The sequence below is a fragment of the Vombatus ursinus genome, unplaced genomic scaffold (assembly GCF_900497805.2).
Source record: "Vombatus ursinus unplaced genomic scaffold, bare-nosed wombat genome assembly UNPS02014794.1, whole genome shotgun sequence".
Classification (NCBI taxonomy): domain Eukaryota; kingdom Metazoa; phylum Chordata; class Mammalia; order Diprotodontia; family Vombatidae; genus Vombatus; species Vombatus ursinus.
The window spans coordinates 31,039,018-31,060,548 of NW_020954572.1; the positions used below are offsets into that span (position 1 = coordinate 31,039,018).

Here is a 21,531-nt window from a genome sequence, read left to right on the forward strand (position 1 = left end):
GTCATAATCTAAAAATATGCTGCTACTCTATGTAAGTGAATACTTTTGGGAAAAGCCCTATTATCTATAGAAAAGTCCCCATGAAAGAATATGGGATAGGGGGCAGCTAGGTGGTACAGTAGGTAGAGCACCTGGATTCAGGAGGACCTGAGTTCAAATCCGGCCTCAGACACATAACACTTACTAGCTGTGTGACCCTGGGCAAGTCACTTAACCCCATTGCCCAACTAAAAACAAAAAACAAAAACAACAAAAAGAAAGAATATGGGATAGTATTATTCCTTTTTTTGTATAAGGAAAATAAAGTCAAGGATGTAGATCCCAGGAAAGCCTCAAACCAGAAAACTGAGAACTCACTGCTTGCAGGCTAAATTATAAAAGCCCCCAACTTAAGTCATCATCCCTAATGTCAACCTCCTCCTCTTACCCACTTCATCAACTGCCTTCTAGTCTTCAAAGGTTGAGGGATAGTTTGCCTGTTCATAAAGCTTCTTGGCAGAGCTGGCCAGGAAGTGAGATCCAAGAGGGGTTTTTCTATACCTTTGCAATATAATTTATGAGAGCCAATTTAAAACAGGTTTGTTTGAGGTCCAAATTTTTGATTCAAGGAAAAAAAACTATATAAAATTGGAACACTCCTCTTCTGATTTATAATTTTTCTTCACAAAGCAATTTTCTCATCAGTGGCAGATTCATTTTGGACCAACATAAACACACACACAACCTGTAAATGAGATGGCTGAATAATACTCATTTCACCATCCCTTTAACTTAAAGTTGGAAGGAAGCTGCAAGATTATTCTAACACTTACAACCATATGCATGGATTCCAGTAGAAATGTCAGCTCCTTAAGGGTAGGGAATATTTCTCATTTTTGTCTCTGTAGCTCAGTGTCTAGTGTTTTCTTTTGGAAAAGGCCCACTTCAGCTGTTCTGCCTGAAAGTGTATTCTCCAGGATAGGAACTACTTCTACCACTTGGTAGAAAGGATAAAGCTTAATTCTTCCAGACTTAGGATCATAGATTTTTAAGAGCTGGAAGGGACTTTAGAGGCCATGGAGTCCAACCTTTTAATTTTACAACTGAGCAAACTAGGCCTGAGAGATGTTAAATGACTTGCTTGGGGTCACATAACCAGTGTCAGTCAGGTCATCCTGACTTTTGAGCATGCTACCCATCATCCTGCCTTTGCTTTTTTTCCCCCTCTTTTTGTGTCCCTAGTGCTTAGCACAGTACCTGGCACATGCTTAATACATGTTTATTAATTGATTTCCTGAGCAGTTTAGAGGTTGGGCCTTTCAGTTGGTATGTGGCCAGAGATACCATTCAAGACCTGATAAACATCACTTCATTACATTTAACCTAATTTTATTGTACTGGTATCTTTGTCATCTTAACATTTTTTTTGAGGGTTCCCAATGAGTACCTCCTCCCTTATGTCCACTAATACTATCAACACTTGTTCTCTTCACTTATTAGCCACCTACTACTCCCTGTAGGAACCTATCTCATCAGCATTCTACCTGTTATTTCCTCCTTTTCTAGTTCCCACTTAAGAGATATACTAATTCAATTCATAAATCTTGTTTTACTTGTTCAGCGTTTCAGTCACGTCCAACTCCTTGTGACCATAGCACCCCAATACTATCCATGAGGTTTTCTTGGTAAAGATACAGGAATAGTTTCCCATTCCCTCCTCCAGCGGATTAAGACAAGAGATTAAGTGATTTGCCCAGGGGTCACACAGCTAGGAAGTGTCTCAAGATGGATTTGAATTCATATCTTCCTGATTCTAGGTCCAGCACCATATCCACTGAGCCACCTAGCTGCCTCCTATGTATTAGTGATTACTGTCACATACTTTCAAGGTTGGGTACTGTTTGAGGAAATGGGAGATTAACAAAGGGTGGCAGGAGGCAAAACCATTATCTTGAACTACAGGTAATCTAAATTCAAGAATTTGGATAAATAAAGATGAATAGTCAAACAAGTGTGTCTTCACATTTTTTGTAGAGGGATGACTAAACAGAAAACAGGGTTTTATCCTTTTGCCTATAACCATAAGACATAAATGCTAAGACATCTGGTGTGGATGCTTTCTGCAAACCTAGGTTAACTTGTTAATTACTCATTGTCTTCCTCAAAGAACCATCTAAGGCCTTGACTAAGATGTGGATTCTCTTGAGGTCTAGAAACAGTGAGAGGAAGTTCTGGTTTAATAAAGACTAAAAATCATTCCTCCATCAGAAAAGCAGACCAAGAATTAGGTTTTTTTTTAAAAGTATTATTTTATTGTTCCTGGAGGATTCCTTGTACTCCTTTTGCTTAAGTTTTCTTTAGGCAACACCTCTCAAAAGACATTTACTTTGAGGAAAAGGAAGGTGGTTCCCCTACGTGCAAGGGGGAAGAGGGAAATAAGGTCAAGAATTAAGGAATCAAGAGTCATCTCCTGCTTTGGATTCTACTACATAGCCCTAAGACAAATCTTTAGGTTGTTTTCTGTCATGACAAGGATGGATTAGAATATTAAAACTTCATTTTTTAATCTTTGTGCTTGCTCAATCCTCAACCTGAAAACATTTGTCAGAATGCATGACTTTTCTCTTAAACTGACCTGAGCTTCAGAGGGCTTTTTGGTTCATACCAATCTGTTCACAACTTGGGATAAACTGTGAGACTCTAGAGAATAATAGCTCACACGTCTGGAGTCTTAGGGTTTACAAAACATTTTCCTTAGAACAAAGATAACCTCCAGGTAAAGATAACATTCTTTGGTCACTCAATCCATTCAGAAGACATCTCTCATGAGCACTGTTGTGCTATATTGAGTATCAGTATCACTACAAAAGGGCAAGAAATTCAAGGGTATCAACAGGATCTAAGAATTTGGAGCTAAAAGAAACTAGACCATCTAGTCCAATTTGATTTTTATGGAAGAAAATGAGGAATTTTGAATTCCAATGCAGGCTTTCTAGCATTTTAAAATAATAAAAATGGAGATATTAAATTACTTCTTGATCAGGAAAAGGAATAAGCATTTCTACAGCACCTACTACATACCAGGTACTGTTAAGTACCTTTTTACAAATATATTATCATCTGATCCTCAAATCCTTCAAAGTAGGTGCTGTTATTATCCCCATTTGATTTTATTCTTTAAATTTATTTTAGTTTTCAAAATTCACTTCAACAAATTTTCTCCCCATCTCGTCCCTCCCCCCACCCCAAGATGGCATGCATTCTGAGTACCCCTTCTCCGAATCTGCCCTGCCTTCTATCTCTCCACCCTTTCAATTTTCCTGTAGGGCAGGATAGATTTCTATACCCCATTTCCTGTATATCTTATTTCCCAGTTGCAAATGAAAGCTATTATCCCTATTTTAAAGCTAAGGAATTGAGTTGAACAGAGGTTAAGTGACTTGCATAGGGTTATACTGCTAGTAAGTGTCTGAGACTGTATTTGAATTCAGATCATACTGACTCCAAGCCCAGCACTCTATCCACTGAGCCACCTAGCTTCCTCTAATCAATTCAAAGAAGACTTTCCTGCACCCAATTAAAAAAGAAAAACAGATCTTCTAAATCATTTCAGCTTTAATAGCCTACAACATTGATTAAAAAGATGGGTCACCTTTAGGCTTTTTCATTTTAGGTTGATTGCTACCAAGTACAGAGAGGAACACAGCCAAATTGAGACTAGATTCTAAGAAGCAAGTATACAAAAGGAGTAACTGGAAAGTTGTGAGAATAGGTTAAAGAGTCAAAGATATGAGCTCTTTCTGAATGAGGTCTCCTAGATGTAGGAAAAGGTTCTTGGGCCAAAGTCCTTGGTGGCTGCCATTGCTTGGTGGTTGGTATTTCAGAGGACCAATCGTGCTTGCTGGGTCATGAGAACCTTGAATCTCTTCTTGATAGTGATACGATGTCTTGAATACTTGTCATCTGGGGAGAATCTGGCTGGGTGAGCTGAGCAGGTCTGTTGTCCTGCAGGGTCTGTTTTCTGTTAGGAGAATAAAGAGAACTGAATGAGAATTCTCTTCTCTGACACTGCCACCACTCTAGTACAGACCTCTATTACCTCACATCTTGATTACTGTAATAGCCTGCTGGTGGGTCTACCAGCCTGAAGTCCCACCCTACTCCCATCCATCCTCCATTCAGCTATTAAAGTGATTTTCCTGAAGTACAGGTCTGATCATGTCATCCACCTACTCAAATTCCTATTGCCTACAGCATCAAATACAAAATGCACTTTTTGACATTCAAAGCTCTTTATAACCTAGCCACTACCTACCTTCCCAGCCTTCTTATACCTTACTCTCCACCACATATTCTTTGATCCAGTGACACTAGCCTTCTGGCTGTTCAACAAACATGGCACTCCATCTCTTGGCTCCAGGCATTTTCTCTGATGTCCTCCATGCCTGGGACACTCCTGCTGGGACACTCTGCCCACTAACCTGACTTCTTTTAAGTCCCAACTAAAATCCCACCTTCTACAGAAAGCCTCCCCCAGTCCCTCTTAATAGCAGTGTCTTCCCCGACTGTTAGTTCTTATTTATCCTGTATATAGCTTGCCTTGCATGATGTCTCCCTCATTACATTGTAAGTTCTTTGGAAGGCAGAGACTGTCGTCTGGCTTTTTGTATCCTAAGTACCTATTGCACAGTGCCTGGCTCTCAGTAGGGACTTAATAAATGTTTACTGATTATTCTGGACCAGAAACAGAGAAAAGGTAGAAAAGATCCAGACAGGTAAAGGGTAAGTTATTTATTTTCATTCATCCCCTTGGTCCCTCCCCTTATCCCCAACCTACTCAGCTCCAGCAAAGCCCCAGTAAAAGTGCTTACCAACAGACAAGAACTGTGCTAAGTATGATGAGATCATTAGATTGTAACTCCTAGAGGGTATATAGGGACAGTCTTTTCCTTCTTTTTATATCCCTGAGCCTGATGCATAGTAGGTTCTTAATAACGTTTATTGACTATGAGGTGAAGTACTCAATGGAAAGAGTAGGGAATGGAGTGTGAGATGGGAAGCTTGAAGAGAGACGAAAACATCTGGGATAAATACTGAGTAAGTGGGATTTATGATTAGGAGTAGGAAACGAGTTCCTTTCCCAACTAAGACTCTAGAAATCCTTAGCTAGGTTCCTTCAAACTACAATACAGCTCAAATACCATCCCAGTATGAGGCCCTTCCTGATTCCTATCGCAGCCAGCACACACACCTTCCCCATCATCCGAAATTACCTTGTGGTTTCTCGGTTCTTTATATTTTATCCCCAGCGCCAAGCACAAGTGTCTGAGCACAAAGTAGGCGCTTAACAAATGTTTACCCAATTGGTTTCTATCGTCGGGCCTTTGCTCTTCCTGCTTTTCTTTTCTTTTAAATAAATTTTCTCTTTTACCCGACCACCTCAGTATAAAGAATACACAAAAGGAGGGCTGTGCCAGAAAAAAAATTAACTAGGCAAATCGTTTACCCTCTCTCGGCCTCAGGTCCTCCTTCGGTAAAATAAGGATACTATTACCTCCCAGGATTGTTGTGAGAACCAACGAAGATATTTGTAAAAGCGCTTGCAAAATTTAAATGCTAGCTACTAACCCTTCTGCGTAGGGTTGATTTTATACTGACTTTTTAAAGATCCGAACGGTTAATTTCTTCCTCTCCGCCCTAACCCTTCTTCTCCCCTGCAGTCTCTCTAAGTCTTCACAACCGCCGTGCCTTCCTACCCAAGTCAGCCCCACCACTCGGGGTTAACTTCCTCTTCTTACCTTTAGGGTGTAGACCCGGTCCCCTTGCTCGTTGAGGTAATACTGCAGAAACATCGCGGCCAATTCACTTCACAATCCTGATGCGCCACGGAAAGAATCGGGCTACAACTACACTTCCACCTCCGCCTTAGGCTGGGAGACTCCAACGACAGACAGCCTCGGGCCTGCCCCCACGCCCCACGTGTTTGTTCCAGGGACACTTCCGGGAAATAGAGCCCCTCCCCTCGCTCCCCCGCGGCATGCTGGGAGTTGTAGTCCCTGACATCTCTCCTGTCCTCCTGCCCTCCTGAAGGGGGAGACCTCGCATCGGGATTGCACTTGGGAGCTCATCTCTCTCCTGGAAATTGGGATAGGTTATGGTAGAGAGAGTCTAGGGGAGGGAGGAGAGTGGGCTTCTAATGGCAGTGGAGGCCATTACCCAAGGATTCAGGTCTACTCCCTTCAGGGACAGAGAGGTTGCTATTGAATATCCCAGATCTTGAATATCCCTCCCCTGCATGCACACTGTACTGTAAGTACTTCCGCTGAAGAACGGACGTGCCCAGAACCTTACAGGGGGCAAGTAAATGCAGGCGCCCAGGCAGCGCCAGCTGCCCTGGACCCGGGTTTGAAGTCTAGGAACTTCATAGGTCTCAGAACCGAAAGGGACCGTAGAGCAGCTAGGTCAAACCCTTTATTTTTCCAGATGAGGATATTGAAGCTCAGACAAGTTCATTAACTTGCTCAAGGTCACCCAGGAGAGTAGGAGAGCCAGGCCTGAGATGTGAGCCCAGGGCCTCTTTACTCCATCCTCTGCATTCTGGAGAGTGGGTGAATGAGATTAAAGGCTAGAAGCCTAAGAATGGTAGAGAAGTAAGGGGAGTAGGTTAGCAGAAAAGAAGAAAAAATGAATGGGTGAAGGGCTGGGGAAGTGGTGAACTTGGAAATCTGAGAAACATAATTCAAAATAATAGTCCAAGAAGAAGGTGGGTTTAATTCCTGGGTCTGGAATCTGGAGACAACCCCATTGCACTACTTACCTAGGATCAGTGGAAGTCTTCTTCCAGTCCCAACCTCTTATTTTATAAATGGAAACATATTGAGAACTGGAAAAAGACCTTATTGTCCAACCCCCTCATTATACAGATATGGAAACTGAGGCTGGTGAGGTTAAGGGACTTAACCCTGCTTATTCAGGGTCATTCAGCTAGTAATTGTCTGAGTTAGGATCTGAACTCAGATCTTCTATTCTCCAAGGGGAGCACTTTCTTGTCTCTGCCTTCCCAGCCTGGTTCCCCTCCCCCATCCTCCCATAGAATGTTCCTCAGCCCCATGGCCTTGCCTTCACTTTTCTCTCCCTTCCCCCACTGCAGAATGCCCTGGTTTCTAGGTTCCAGTTCTGTTTTGATTCAATCTTTTACCTTCTGCTATCCTCAATTCTTGGGCAGCTACTGTAACCAGGTGGCCCTCTGGGCTCTGGACCTGACCCTTGCCCCATCCTGGAGGCTACGAGGCAGCCCCGATTAGTGCCCAAGCCAGAGGGTCCAGTCCCAGATGGAGGTGAGCGGGGCTGGGGGCCTGTCACATACCCCTTACCCCCTCAAGCCCTAGGGACAGAAATTTGGGACTGTAGTCCTGGGGATCACCTTTTTGGCCTGAACTGTGGGACCCAAGAGGAAGAGAGATCAATGGATCCATCCTATTGTCAGGCAACAGACCCGGGGAGGTTGGGGAACCACTTTGGAGCCTTGGGGTTCACAGAGCCAATATCTTCAGAGCTGATTTGGGATGCCTTGAAGGAACTGTGCCAGGTAGCTCTGAATTGAGAGAGAAGGACCATTAGTAGATTGATTTAAATAGTCAAGAAACCTCCAGTCACTAGGCAATAGCCCCCTTGAAGAAAGATAAAAGGGTCTAGTGGAATTAGGTCTAACATATATGTGCTTCTTTTTGGCAATTAGACCCTCTTTTCCCAAGTTTTTGCTTTAGAAATTTATATTTCAGGAGGGATATACTAGATTGGGGAGGACAGAAGGAATTAGGTGGCAAGGTCTTTGACAGAAATTTGGCCTGAGTGATCCTCTTTTGCTGAGGCATGTCCTGAACCTACCAAGAGACTAGTAGACTTCCTGAGATCTCAAAACAATACCTCCTCCAGGTTAATATAGATACAATACAATAACTGCTCTAGGGTGGAACACCTCAGTTTTCTTGAGACCTAGTAATCTCCTTTTTTCTTTGCCCAGGGAACATCTAGAGGTTGTTCCTTTGATTTATCAGGTTGGGTAGTATTGGGGAGGTGGTTAATACATGGTTATTCAACCATGGTTGAATAGACTGTACTAATTTACTCTGAGTTGTTTCACCTATCCTAGGACCCTAGGCCCTCTAACCCATCTCATCTTGTTGCCTGCCTTTTTCCATATGGCTAGTGTTTCCTGACTTTTCCCTGCATGTCATCAGAGCGATGAGCTTGTCCACCATTTTCCATGACTCCATGGTCATATTTTATGGTCAGGGAGGTGAACTGTGAGTTTCATGTCCTTTGTGGGGTAAGGTGGGATTAGGTCTTGGTGGATTATTAAACTCTTATTATTAAATGGAGGCATCTCCTTAGAAGGCATCTTATATGTTGTATGGAGTGTTATGTTTTCTTGTATTCCTAATGCCTTGTGCATACTAAGTGCTCAATAGCTACTTGTTAATTGAAAGCCTTGCCCTTTCCATTACTTAGGGAATAGTACAGGGAAACCATGGATAGAATCAGAATTAGTCTTAGTAGCAACTGCCACGTTTCACTGGGTCTATCAGCTAGCTGCCTGAAGCATTAGAAGACCTGTCATTCTTCTCTACCTCTATTACTGCCCCCTTGTTACTCAGTTTTTACTCTTCTGGAGTGGAGAGTCTCTGGGAATCTCTATGGGTTTCTCCTCCTCAAGTTAAAAAGACTTCAGAAAGAGAATTAAATGGCTAGAGATAACAAAGTCTGGAGTGGCTGGGAGTAGGGGGGATGTCTCTTGATTTTACTACCATAAGCAGAAATGAGTTGTTAATAGGAAAGCGAGTTTTAGGGATAATTGGTTATGGCTATAGAATTTTTTTTCATTGTACTTTTAGGTGAGAAGAGAAACAAGGGACTTAAAAAAAGGAGCAAGGAAATGAAAAGGGGGAGGAATGAAGAAACAGGACCGGGAACCTCTTAGAATCTATCTCTAATTTAGGGACACCAAAGGAGCCTAGGAAAGGGCCAGATTCTAGATTCTCCCATCAGGTGCTCAACCTCCTAGGTGGGGTCATGCTGTGAGTTGTTATCTCCTGCATGTCAGCCTGGTTCTATATCTTGGGACAACACCTAGTAGAGGCAGACTGCTAAGAATATTCTTTAAAAGGTTGTCAGTGACATTGTAGGCATTTCCCTGTCTTTTTTTTTTTTAGACTGGCAAAGGTGTTTACCCAGTGAGTTAGGGGACCAGCTCTGCAATGCATTAGTGTCCAAAGGGTACCCAGATGTTGACACCTCTAGTTGCCTCATTTCCTGCTCCATTCCCTCCTTTTTCTCAACAGCTCCTCCATTGTCTGGACCTGAAATGACCCCGAAGCCTGGCCCTGTCCCACCCTGTACTTCACTTCCATTACCCCTACCCCCTCCAGGACCATCAGACAAGCCTCCCTGGGAGCCACCACCTCAAGCTCCCATTTCTTCACCATTCTCTCCGGGTAGCCCTCTGGTTCTGTCTGCTTTCCCTAGGACACTGCTGGTGACAGGGGATGGGGGAGCAGGCCCTAGTGGGGGTGGGGCTGGTAAGGTCATTGTCAAAGTCAAGACAGAGGGAGGCCCAGCTGAGGCCCCCCGAACTCAGACCTTTATCCTCACTCAGACTGCACTCAACTGGATTGCTCCAGGTCCTGCCTGTGGGGGTCCTGAAGGCCCCACTCCTCTGTTCCTAGCAGCCACTAATGTCAAGACCATTCTTCTCGCTAAGGCTGTTGGGGTGACCCAGGCTGGTGAAGGAGAGGGACCCCCTACTCATCCTCCCCTAGCCCCACCACCCACTGCCCAACTAGCTCCTATTATACCCCCAGAAAAGGCTTGGCGGGGGCCAGATGGGACTCCTGGGGAGGGAGGTCCACCCCCACCTCGTCCCAAACCCTCTTTGGGTGACCTTTCCTGCACCTCCAAGGGTGTTTATGAGAACTTTCGTCGCTGGCAACGTTACAAGGCACTGGCCCGGAAACACCTACCCCGGAGCCCTGATGCAGAAGCCTTTTCCTGCTTCCTCATGTAAGTGCTTGCTTTTGGTGTTACGCTTGTAGACTCCTTCAGAGTATTTATTCATGGAAGGAACAGTCAGGAGAGGCCTGATGGGCTATAGACTAAAGTTGTTTGGAAATATCTGATGGTAGGTCAGGGGCCATAGTGCAACTTCCCAGAAAAAAGATAGTTCCTTCACATTCATGCGTAGGCAGAATAGTTCAAATGGGTCAGCAGGACAGGGGCATTCCTAAGGGGATGAGAGTCTGTAAACAAATAACACTGTCTTTAACTTATATTTATACTGGTGTAATCAAGGTTAAATGACCATCAAGGGCAGCCTTGAAAGGGAAAAAAGGTCACAAGAGGGTGGCATACATTCTAGGGCATATATATTGAAAGGGTAAAGGAGCAGACTTAGCTGAAGACTTGGTGTTGGTGTGAGTGGGAGGCAGGGACAGTATTATGTTATATATTGGAATCTCACATCCTGGGTGTCACGCTTTTTGCTGGCTGCCTCCTTGAGTTATTTCCCAGTTGCCAAAATTAAGGTTCTGCTGTCCCTCCCTCCCTCCCAATCCCTTTAAAGCTAAGTGACTTCAGTAATTTCTCTGTTACAGTATACTCTAGGGAAAATTCTGAATCCCAGGACTTTGGGGAAACAGTCTCAAATATAGCGTTGCAGATAGTTTCCATAAATTTTTACCCTGTCAAAAAGATTAGCAAATTTACAAAGGAAATACTCCCATCTTATCTTAGCCATCCACCTTAACTCAACTACCCATGTGACATTGAGCAAGTCCCTTTATAGTAATAGCCAACATTGATATAGAGCTTTAAGGTTAGCAAAGTGCATTACATGTTATTTAATTTAATCCTCACAATAATCCTGCAAGATTGGTGCTATCACTATTCTCATTTTACAGATGAGGAAATTGAAGCAGGCAGAGGTTAGGTGACTGGCTCAAGGTCATATGGCTAAGCAATTGTCTGAGGCGGGATTTGAATTGGTCTTCCTTGGCTTAACTTCTAAGACCAGCCCTCTTTCTACCATACCACCAAGTTGTTTGAATGGTTTAACATTTATTAATTACACACTCAGGCACTAAGAATACACAGACAAAAACCCTGAAGTTTCTACCCCTCAACAAGCTTGTAATTCTATTGGGTAAACCAACATGTACATATATAAGTAGGGTATGGGGGAAGGAAATAAGAATTTATTAAGTGCCTACTATGTTTTAGACCCTATGATAAGCACTTTTTTTGGGGGGGAGTGTGAGACAATTGGGGTTAAGTGACTTGCCCAGAGTCTAAGTGAGTGTTATGTGTCTGAAATCTGATTTGAACTCAGGTCCTCCTGACTTTAGGGCTGGTGCTCTATCTACTGTGCCACCTAACTGCCCCTATGCTAAGCACTTTTACAAGGCATCATCTTATTTGATCCTTAAAATAACCCTCTGAGGCAGGTGCTATTATTAAACCTATTTTACAGTTAAAAAACTGGGGCAAATACAGGTTAAGCTACTTACTTGCCCAGGGTCATATAGCTAGTAAGTGCTCTGAGGCAGGTTTTGAACTCAGATCTTCCTGATTCCAGGCCCAGAGCACTAGCTACTTCTCTATCCAGCTGCAAAATATATCCAAAGTAAGTAGAAAGTAATTTTGACAGATACCACCAGCTAGAAGGAATCAGGAAAGACTTCATTTAGGAAGGGAGCTAGGGATTCTAAGAGAGAGAATTAAGGAGGGTGTGCATTCCAGGCATCAGGTATGCCCTCTGCAAAGGCATAGATAGAGGAGAACCAACAGACTTGGGGTGCTGAGTCCTCTTCTTCATTTTGCTGACAAAAAGGGTTGATGTGTGTTGAATAGATAAAAAGCAACTAGGAGGTTCCCTATCCTTTCCAAAAAATATACTTGCTACTTCATTTGTATTAATAAACTCCTGCTTTAAGATTCAAATATGCCTGTCAGAGTTAAGCTTATCAGTGAGTCATGCCTTATTGTGAGTTATCTTAATTATATAATTAGGTTATTAAAGTATAGCAATGGATAGAGTGTTAGACCTGGAATCAGGAAGTCCTGAGTTCAGTTCCTTCCTCAGAGCACTTACTAGCCCTTTGACCTTGGTCAAGTCATTTAATCTCTGCCTGTTTCAGTTTCCTCATCTGCAAAATGGGGATAAAATAAGAGCACCTACTTTCCAGGTGCTGCGAAGACAAAAATGAGATGATATTTGTAAAGTGTTTTGCAAACCTTAAAGCTTATCATCATCATCATCATCATTACCATCATTATTCCCAACACATAGCTAAGACCATCACATTAAGGAAATGTGATGGCAATCACTATTCCCTACTAGTGAAAAGTGTTTCATGGGCTGTAGACTGCCTATTCAAGTTTTCAGGCATCTGGGCTTAGCTACTCCTGAAAAGCTTTTGTAATGATAGACAGAAAGATGTCAATTAGATCTGAAGGCATGTCGGCTATAAACATGTAGTTGCTTCCTTCACCAACAGATTGCAAACCCACTATGTCTTGGTAGACTGTTTCATGACTTCCTGTGGCTGCCCCAAACATCACCATCTGGTGGGAAGTCTGGCAATGAGCCTCTCCAAATTTAGCTAGGCTGACCCTCAGTTAACAGCCTCTGTATTTAAGTACTTCTAGCTTGGAGAGTTTGGGGACAGCTTTAAAAAATCTATGAAATACTGGAATAGGATTTTATTGCTATCTCTCTCTCTCTCTCTCTCTGTGTCTCTCTCTCTCTCTGTGTGTCTCTCTCTTTCTCTCTCTTTCCCTCTTTGCCTTACTCTGTCTCTTACGACACAACTTCTCAAATCCATCACAGATTCTGTGAGATTGATTAGTCAAACAAAAAGCATTTATTAAGTGCCTGCTATGTGTTGGGGATATGAACACAAAGACTAAAACAATTCCTACTCTCAGGGAACTCACATTCTAAAAGATCTGCCCTGTTTCTGATAGAACAAGGGATGGATGGGGATGGAATTACCACATCTGATTGGATTTGGGTTGTGATGGGGACAGAGAGATGAGTGAGATCTGATGGGGGTGGGAATGTAGAAGGTGGATGAAAGAAATGGGTATGAGGTGAGTAGGTGCCAGGTAGGTATATGTGTGAACAGGTCACGATGGGGAGAAGTGTAAATAAGATGTGACAGGAATAGGGATGTTTTTAGCCCAGTGCTTCGTTCTTTGGCCCGGCTAAAGCCAGCTATGACCCTGGAGGATGGACTACCACGGGCGGTGCAGGAGTGGGAGCGCAGTAGCAACTTTGACCGAATGATCTTCTACGAGATGGCAGAAAAGTGAGTTTGACCCTTGTTCTCTTGACTGAGGAGGGATTTATGGTAGGGATTATTTGATGGGATGACTATGGGTGGGGTAGGCATGAGTCCAGGGGGTCTCATGGTAGATTGGTGTCTGAAGGGTATGTGATATGGCAGAACAGACGTGGGATGACACAGAGTCTCATGGGTCCTTGGTATCCCACCCCATTATCTTGTGGCATTTTCTCAGCCTAATGCCTTCTCTTGCTAGATCTTCCTGTTGTATCCATTATTTTACCTGTCATGAATTTCTCTCAGGATCAGCTGATTTATAACCCTTCCCACCTGCCTGTTCTACATCTCCTCCTAGGTTCCCCCTATCATTTAAAACTGAACTCATAACTTAGATAGCTAAGGCTATCTCTCCTCCCAAATTCCCTTTTTCAGTTGATGGTACCACAATCCTGCCACTCACTTAGGTGTGAAATCTCAAAGTAATCTTTGATTCTCCCCTTTCCCACATTCTCTACATCCAGTCAGGTACAATATTTGGTCAATTTTGCCTCTACAACACCTCTTACATCTGTTCTCTTTTCTCAATTCACACTAGGATCACTCTGGTTCACCTTAGTTTAGTTGTATCATTACTTCAAAAGAAAATTTTATTGTTGGCTCTTACATTTTGTATCACAGTCATTTCCCTTCTTCCTCCATGAAACCAAACCCTTCTTTGTAAGAACAAGATAGTGTAAGCAAAGAAAGTCAACACAAAGACTGCAGCTGAAAGTATAAATATCACATTCCATATCTATAGTCCCTGAATTTCTACCTGGAGGAGGAAGTTATGTTTCCTTGACAGTTCTCCAGGACAGAGATTATTCATTACAATTCACCCTAGTTTGACTGCTTTTTAGTGTTATCATTTACATTATAATAATCATTGTGTTCTCTTGGTTCTGCTTTCTTTAGTCTTCATTACTTTGTTCAAGGCCTTGTTTGGAAGCCCTTTCATGTTTCATGTCTGAATTTCTAAAATTCATCATGTCTTATGGTGTGATAATATTCGATTACATTCATATATCAGAATTTGTTTAGCCAATCCCCAATCCATGGTTATTAGTTTTGTTTCCTGTTTTTTGCTACCACAAAGAATACTGCTATGGAATATTTTGTGTTTTGTGTGTATGTGTATGTATATATACATATATATCTATATATGTATATATATATGCACACACAAATATACACATACCATATATACATATATATACACATGTATGTATACATATACTATATATAATCTATATATGTCTGTGTATATAAATGTGTTCACACACACATACACACACAAACCCTTTTCTTTCTATCACTGATCTCCTTGCCCAGTAAGTGGCATCCTTATTTCCTCATTATTTTTTGCCTGGACTGCTATAGGATTGTCTCCTAAATGGCCCTCTTCTCTCTCCAATTCTTCCTTCACATCACTGCTAACATAACACACAGGTCTGACCATGTCATTCCCTACTCAAAAACCTTCAGGGACTTTTTGATACCTGTAGGACAAAATACACTAACTAACTTGCTTTTGATGCCTTCCACAATACAATTCTAATATCATCTTTCACTCACTCTGAGTTTCAGGCAGATTGGACTACTTGCTGTCCCCCTAGCTTGACATGCTATCTCTCTGACCTCTGTGCAGTTGCATCAGTAGACTTCTGTTCACAGAATGTACTCCCTTCCTCCTTCATCTCTGTGATTTGGAATCCTTCTCTTCCTTTAAGACTCAGGCCTGGTGCCAACTCTACTGTGAAGCCTTTCTTAATCATTCACCATTTTCTTCCTTCTCAAAGTTTCCTATGCCATTTTGTCTGGCCCTTTCCTTTGTTCCCATCATACTCTAACTTCTATTATTATTATGTACATGTCATATAACTACACCTCCCCTTTCCCTACCCTCCCCCAAAATCCTCCTCCCTTGCTGGAGGGTATATAAGCCCCTTGAAGTCAGACACTGTTACTTTTGGATTTTGTGTTACAATGCCTTTACACACAGTTGATACTAAATTAATGTTCTTTTGAATTAAATGTCATTTGTGTTCTCTGCTCAATGCTGGGATATACAAAAAAGGACGCTATAATCCTGACCATGAGGAGTTTCTAGGCTCCTGCCTGGCAATACCATATCTCAATTATCACCATTATTATTCATTATAGGAAATATTCTTGGGTTCATATTCCATTCCCCTTCCCTTCCTCCTTTCTTTATGCCTACTTCCTACTCTGGGACTGATGAATTAGAACCAACTATGGCATCCTTTGAAGAATCTCTGTACCCACTGTTTTCAGAGTACTGAAACAAACAAACCAGCCCAACTGAGCCCCTCCTGTCTACCATCTTCTCTTAGCCAACTGAGAATCCAGCTCTCTTTGGTGTACTTCTCAATCCATAGCCACACCAGATGCAATAATCGTAGCACCTACCTCACAAGGTTGTTGTTAGGATCAGATGAGTTACTGTATGTAAAGTGCTTTGCCAACCTTAAGGTAGTAGAGAAATAGGAGGTATTATTATTATAATTAAAAGTAGCTTGTGTATTATTAGTGTGTGCCTTTTGCATCTCTAAAGTCCCTTCCAGCTCTAAATCTATGGTCCTGTGACCTTATAGGATCCACTTCAACCCTGTGATCACCTTCCTAGGTGACTCATGTTAGATAGGATCTTGAGCCTCAAGCTTAAGTTGTTTCATTTCAATTTCAATATGGTTGTAGCCAAGAAGCGGGAAAGTGAGTCAGTGGATCTTACCATCAGCCCCTTGCTTTTCTTATCCTCTCCAGGTTCATGGAGTTTGAAGCTGAGGAGGAAATGCAGATTCAGAAGGTGCAACTGATGAGTGGGTCTCAGTGCTTGCCTCCTCTGGCCCCTCCTAAGCTTGATCCACCAGGACCCCCAGTCCCTGAGATTTGTCAGCAGCAAGGTGAGCCAGACTTCCCCTGGAAGGGAAGAGAATATGAACCAGCCATAGATCAGCTGGGATTTGCAAGGTCATCACTGCAATCCTTCTACCAGAAATTTCTGAGTTCTTAACTTGAATACAGCACTCATTTGCATGTTATCCTGCAGTATTGACATGTTTTTCTCTTCCTCTTAAAAAAAAAAAAGGCCTAAATGAAGACTCCAGCTTTGCCTCTGCAGCTTTTCCCTCAGAAATATAATGGAATGAACATTGAATTAAGAGGCAGAGCTGGGTTTTTGGTCCCCCTTCTTCTATCTGCTAACTAGCTATATGACCCTGGGCGACTCCATTAATTCTCTTTGAACATCAGTTGCCTCCTCTGTGAAAGAGAGATGATAATACCTTATCTGCCGGGGGAGGAAGGGATTTGCATCAGATTTTTAAAAATAAAACTTCTCCCTCTGTTTTATTAATCTTGGTCTGTTTTCAAAAACAAACAAAAAACTCACAATCAAATATTTTAAAAATATTTTAGGAAAATTCACAAGAAGTTAAGTGAATTGAGCATATTCTATCTTAAAGTTTTTAGACAAGGAAAATATTTGGAGTTTAAAAATATTTTGACTCTTGGTTTCTGTTAAGTAGTTAGTACAAAATAAAATCACATCAACTTTTGAATTAACTATTTTTTTTCATACTTTTCTCTTGTAAAGAATGGTATTTCTGGCCATTTAGGGATAAGGCTGTTATTAGCCTTCCTATGTCCAGAATGCAAACATTGCTGGTATTTTCTGAACAATGATTACAAAAGTAAAATTCTGGGTGTTTTAGCACTTTGGTACTGAATCAATGTGAGTAAGAACTCGATTAGTATTTGAATATAAATTTACAGCTGAGGTTCATATTTAGCTTATTTCAGGTTTTGGACCGAATGGTATTTTCTGCTTTCTTTTGTTCTAATATATAGGTGGCTCTTAGGTTCCCTTGAATCTGTGTTTTTTTTTCTTAGGACTGCCTGCTGCTGACTCTTTCTCCCTTGGGCTCTCATATCCAGCATCCCACAGCCTTTGCTAAATCAGGTCAGGCCTACCTGGCCTGGAGATACCTGAGTACTCAGTAGCATTGATGGATATAGAGATTGGAGAAGAAAACCATACCTAAAGGAGGGGAGAGGAGTCATGAATGCATGCATTTCAGTCAGACTAAAGTTTCAGTCTTTGTCCTTTTACTGTCACCTCTTCAGGGTCCTAACCACAATGGGACTCTGTGGGCAATTTTCCCTTTTTGTGGGGCTTGGCTCCTAGTGGGAAGTTCCTCTTCCAGTTACTTATGAGGTATAACGTTTTTGTGTCCCATAACAGTATAACTACATGTGGGCGTGTGCTGTCTCTATTTCTCTTTTCCCCCAGTTTACATCCCAAAGAAGGCAGCCTCTAAGAGTCGCCCCCCACGCCGTCGCCAACGCCGACCTCCTCGCCCCTCAGCCCCTGAAGCACCCAAGGAGATCCCACCAGAAGCCGTGAAGCAGTATGCTGACATCATGGCTGGGCTGGTAGCAGTCCCCCATGCTGCCACTGGGGAGCCAGAGGGGAGACAGGAAGAGGAAGAGGAGGATGAAGAAGAGGAGGCTTATCCTGATCCGGGTCTGCTTAGTTACATTGAGGAGCTATGTGCTCAGGATGTCTTTGTCTCCAAGGTGAGGATATGCCTGGAAGGAAGGGCTCTTGCCCTGGCTCCTGGTGGGAGACCCTTGGAATCCCAAAATTCGGGTGTTTGGTTTTTTTTTTTTTTTGGTTTTGTTTCTTGCCCAAGAGGAGATAAAGCAAGGAGCTGGGTCCTATTACCTAGTTTCAGATGAGAACTTGGGAGTGAGCAGGAAGAGCTGAGGCCACACGGTGTGCTCCTTAGGGATCCTCTTGGCTGCCTGGTCCCCCCTTGTTTCCTGACCTGGGCCTCAAACCCATCTTCCTTCTCTTCAAGCTACCTTGGAGCAGGTAGATGGTGCTGTAGGTAAGAGAGCTTGACTTGGAGCCTGGAAGATCTGAGTTCAAATCCTATTTAAGACACTTATTATCTGGGTGACCCTGGGCAAGTCACTGAACTGCTGCCTACCTCAGTTTTTTTATCTGTAAAATGGGGATCATGATAGCACTTCACAGGGTTGTTGTGAAGATCAAATAAGATAACATTGTACAGTGCTTTGCAAACCTCAATGCTAATCATTTTTTTCCTCTCCCTCAGGTGGAGGCTGTGATTCACCCTAGGTTTTTGGCAGAGGTATTGTCGCCAGAGCAACAGAGGGATCCCTTGGCTCTCAGTGAAGAACTAGAACAGGAAGAGGGACTTACTCCCACTCAGGTAAATGATGGGAGGGGGGGAGGAGGGATTAGGAGAGAGAGCCAAGAGGGAAACCCCATGAACTTGTCCAAACCCTGCTCTGCCTAGAGTAGAGTTGTCTAGAGATGAGCAGTGCCAGCTCTGACATGCAGGTGCAGGTGAGGAGGGCTTATAGCTTCTAATTTTGAAGCTGTTGCCCAGATCACTAGCTCTCCTTCATTCTCCCACCCCCTCCCCTTATTACCGAAAGCACAGATTGAAGTTTTCCTCTTTCTCGTCTTAGCTAGTGCAGAAGCGGCTGTTGGCATTGGAAGAGGAGGATGAAGAGGAGCCCCCAAGCTGCAGTGGCCCCCAATCAGACTCCAGTCCTTCTCCGTCTGATGAGGAAGAAGATGGGGGTGGGCGGCTTCGACCCTTACCTGGGGCTCGTGTGGCTGGGGACGTTGTCCGCTTGGGGCAGACAGCTTCTCCAGGAAAACGGGCAAGGGGAGAAGGGCATGGTGGGCAGCAGGACAAGGCAGCAGAGGGCCCAAGGGGACTAGGAAGGGATGGTAATACTTTGCCATCCCCCAGTAGCTGGGACCTTCGGCTAGAGACCTCCACTCCACGGATAACTAGGGGCCTTTTAGGGATGGAGGGCAGAGGGTCTGGGAAGGGTACCACCCTGGTGTCTTTACATCAGGAAGGCCACTCAGGGGTGTCTGGAGACCAAGGGGACCCTTTAGTGACTGAGGGGATTCTAGAATCCTCTACCCACAGCTGGCAGAAAGGATCTCATTTGGAGGGAGCCACCCATTTGGAGGCCGGACCTCCAGAACCAGTTGACTTCACTACTTCTCCACAAGGTCAGGGAATGGGACAAGTCACAGGTCTCAGGAAGGGATGCCAGGTGACAGGTCTTGGGATGCTTCCTCAAGGGAAGGAGCCATCTTCTGCTCCCCAGGAAGAAACTGTGGTGGGGACTTCTTGGAGAGATGATAGAGGAGCTCCCATGATCAAAGGCTTTGGCCAGAGCCCCTCCTCCAGAGCAGCTGGGGATAGGGAGAGGACCCCATTCAGCTCAGCCCCTTGGGTGAGTAGCAAGGGGGACTCCACAAATTTGGAAGTGGCCCCAGGACAGACTGAGGGGATCAGGGAAATATCTCAGTATGTGGAGTCTCAGGAAGGCTGTCATGCTCCAGGAACCCAAAGCCACATTTCTTCCTTGGGGCATAGAGGAAGTATTCCACTTGAGGACACAGAGAAAAATGTGGCCTCTTTGGGGGACAAGGATGACACACCTCCCCTAGAAAATGATAACTACTGTAGCCTTTCAGAGCCTCTGAGGGTCAACAGCCCTGTCTTAGGGATTGGGGGACACATCCCTGGAAATGGAGGGGAGCTTAGTGATTTGTATCCTGGAGGTAGCTCCTTAATAATAGAGGGCAAAAATGGTGCGTCCAACCTGGGGTCTGCCCAAAACACTCTCTCCTCTAGATGTCCAGACCATGACCTACTCTTGGGGTCTGTAGAAGATTCCTCCTTTACGGGGATGAGGCATGATGTTAGTATAACAGAAAGTAAAGGAAACTCAGGTTCCCCTCTGCTGGGAACCACTGAGAATGGCAATTTACTGGCTATCACAGATGATCATGACCTCCAGTTACTTATTGGGGTTAACTCTAGTTCACCAGAAGGTAAATGTTATGAATGCCAAAGAGAGAGCAGAGAGGATTTTGGCCTACCAAAGTTCAAAGACACAAGTCCCTTACCGGAAACCAAGGATGACTCTATCACAGAAGAGAGCCAACAACCAGCTTCCCCTAACCAGTGTCTTGGGGACACACCCCCAACCTTGGAAACTAGGGACATTTTGGCTCTTGGAGAAACCTCTTGTCCAGGAGAGGAAACATGTGGACCCATAGATAGGGTTGGCAAAGAACGAGAGGAGGAAGATGAGGACGAGGAACTTTCTAACTTTGCTTCCCTCTTGGCCTCTAAACTTAGTCTGTCTTCCCGGGGGCTGCCCCTCAGTCTTCTACCTGCCTCTACAGTGATTAGGGGACATGGGCGAGGATCCCGCTCATTGTCTCCAGAGGCTTTAGGCCTTAGCCAACTTCCGTCACCCATACTCAAGTCTGGGAAGCACTCTCTGGGTGGTAGTCTGTCTCCTGTAGACAAAAGGCCCTGCCTGGTGGGTGAAGTGGGTGTCTCTGGGGAATTGTCCTTGAATTTGGGGGAAGCACGGACTTCACAGTCCGGAAAGAGATGCCGTGAGGGTTATGTTCCTGGGAGGAGAAAGAAGCGAAGGCGGAGCTTATAGGGGATAGCCAAATCATCCTACCCCCAACGAGTAATTCCTCAGGGGTGGGATCCTCAGAGTTGATCTAGGCCCTGTGGCACTCAGTCAGAGCTCTTTAATCTTCTCTCAGCCATTCCTTTCTGGTTGTTCTATAAACATGGTGAGGTTTGGGGGAGATCAGCAACTGACCTGGATGGAGATGACCACCTCAGTGAGAAGTAAGATGTGAGAAGACCCTTGGAGGGAGTTTTATGAGAAAGTGAATTAAAGACATCCCTGTTGGAAATGGCCTGCAGTGAATCTTTCCTTTGTTCTTACTGTCTTTGCTGCCAGGGGAACTGAGGCAGAGTAGAGGAAGGGAGGAGACATCATGGGTGGATCCCAGGTTCTATGTGTTCACAGAGGATGTGGGGTCCTGTCCTCCAGCCTCATGTTCTCTCCCTGCAGCCATCATCAGGAGAGAACAGGTTGGCTTCCATGTCCATTTCCTAGGTTTGATAGGGTTCTTCAGATATTTCATCCATCCCCTTTCCCAACCCCTGACAGATGACAGCCCTATGCTGAGATAGCTCTAAGAGGAGTCAACTGGCCTTACTGCAAGATCTGTCTCCATGTCTTACAGCCCTCATCTATGGTAAGTCCTTTTTGGTAT

At 43.9% G+C, this 21,531-nt stretch overlaps 2 protein-coding genes across 3 annotated transcripts; one reads left to right on the forward strand and one right to left on the reverse strand.

Annotated features, from left to right (window-relative positions):
• Positions 1-3,574: 3,574 nt before the first annotated feature.
• NOP10 (NOP10 ribonucleoprotein) lies at positions 3,575-5,965 on the reverse strand. Its single transcript, XM_027870211.1, has 2 exons — positions 5,778-5,965; positions 3,575-4,000 (listed from the first exon to the last, which is right to left on the reverse strand). The coding sequence occupies exons 1-2, from the start codon at positions 5,829-5,831 to the stop codon at positions 3,860-3,862; spliced, it is 195 nt and encodes a 64-aa protein (XP_027726012.1). The 5' UTR covers positions 5,832-5,965; the 3' UTR covers positions 3,575-3,859.
• Positions 5,966-6,009: 44 nt separating this feature from the next.
• On the forward strand, positions 6,010-21,295 carry NUTM1 (NUT midline carcinoma family member 1). 2 transcript variants are annotated; one of them, XM_027870208.1, is made up of 7 exons: positions 6,010-6,288; positions 9,321-10,038; positions 13,215-13,343; positions 16,143-16,282; positions 17,671-17,957; positions 18,503-18,619; positions 18,882-21,295. In XM_027870208.1, the coding sequence occupies exons 2-7, from the start codon at positions 9,344-9,346 to the stop codon at positions 20,898-20,900; spliced, it is 3,387 nt and encodes a 1,128-aa protein (XP_027726009.1). In that variant the 5' UTR covers positions 6,010-6,288; positions 9,321-9,343; the 3' UTR covers positions 20,901-21,295. The 2 variants fall into 2 exon arrangements, with proteins under 2 accessions (XP_027726009.1, XP_027726011.1); XM_027870210.1 differs by lacking the exon at positions 6,010-6,288 and adding an exon at positions 7,223-7,316.
• The last annotated feature ends 236 nt before the right edge of the window (positions 21,296-21,531 follow it).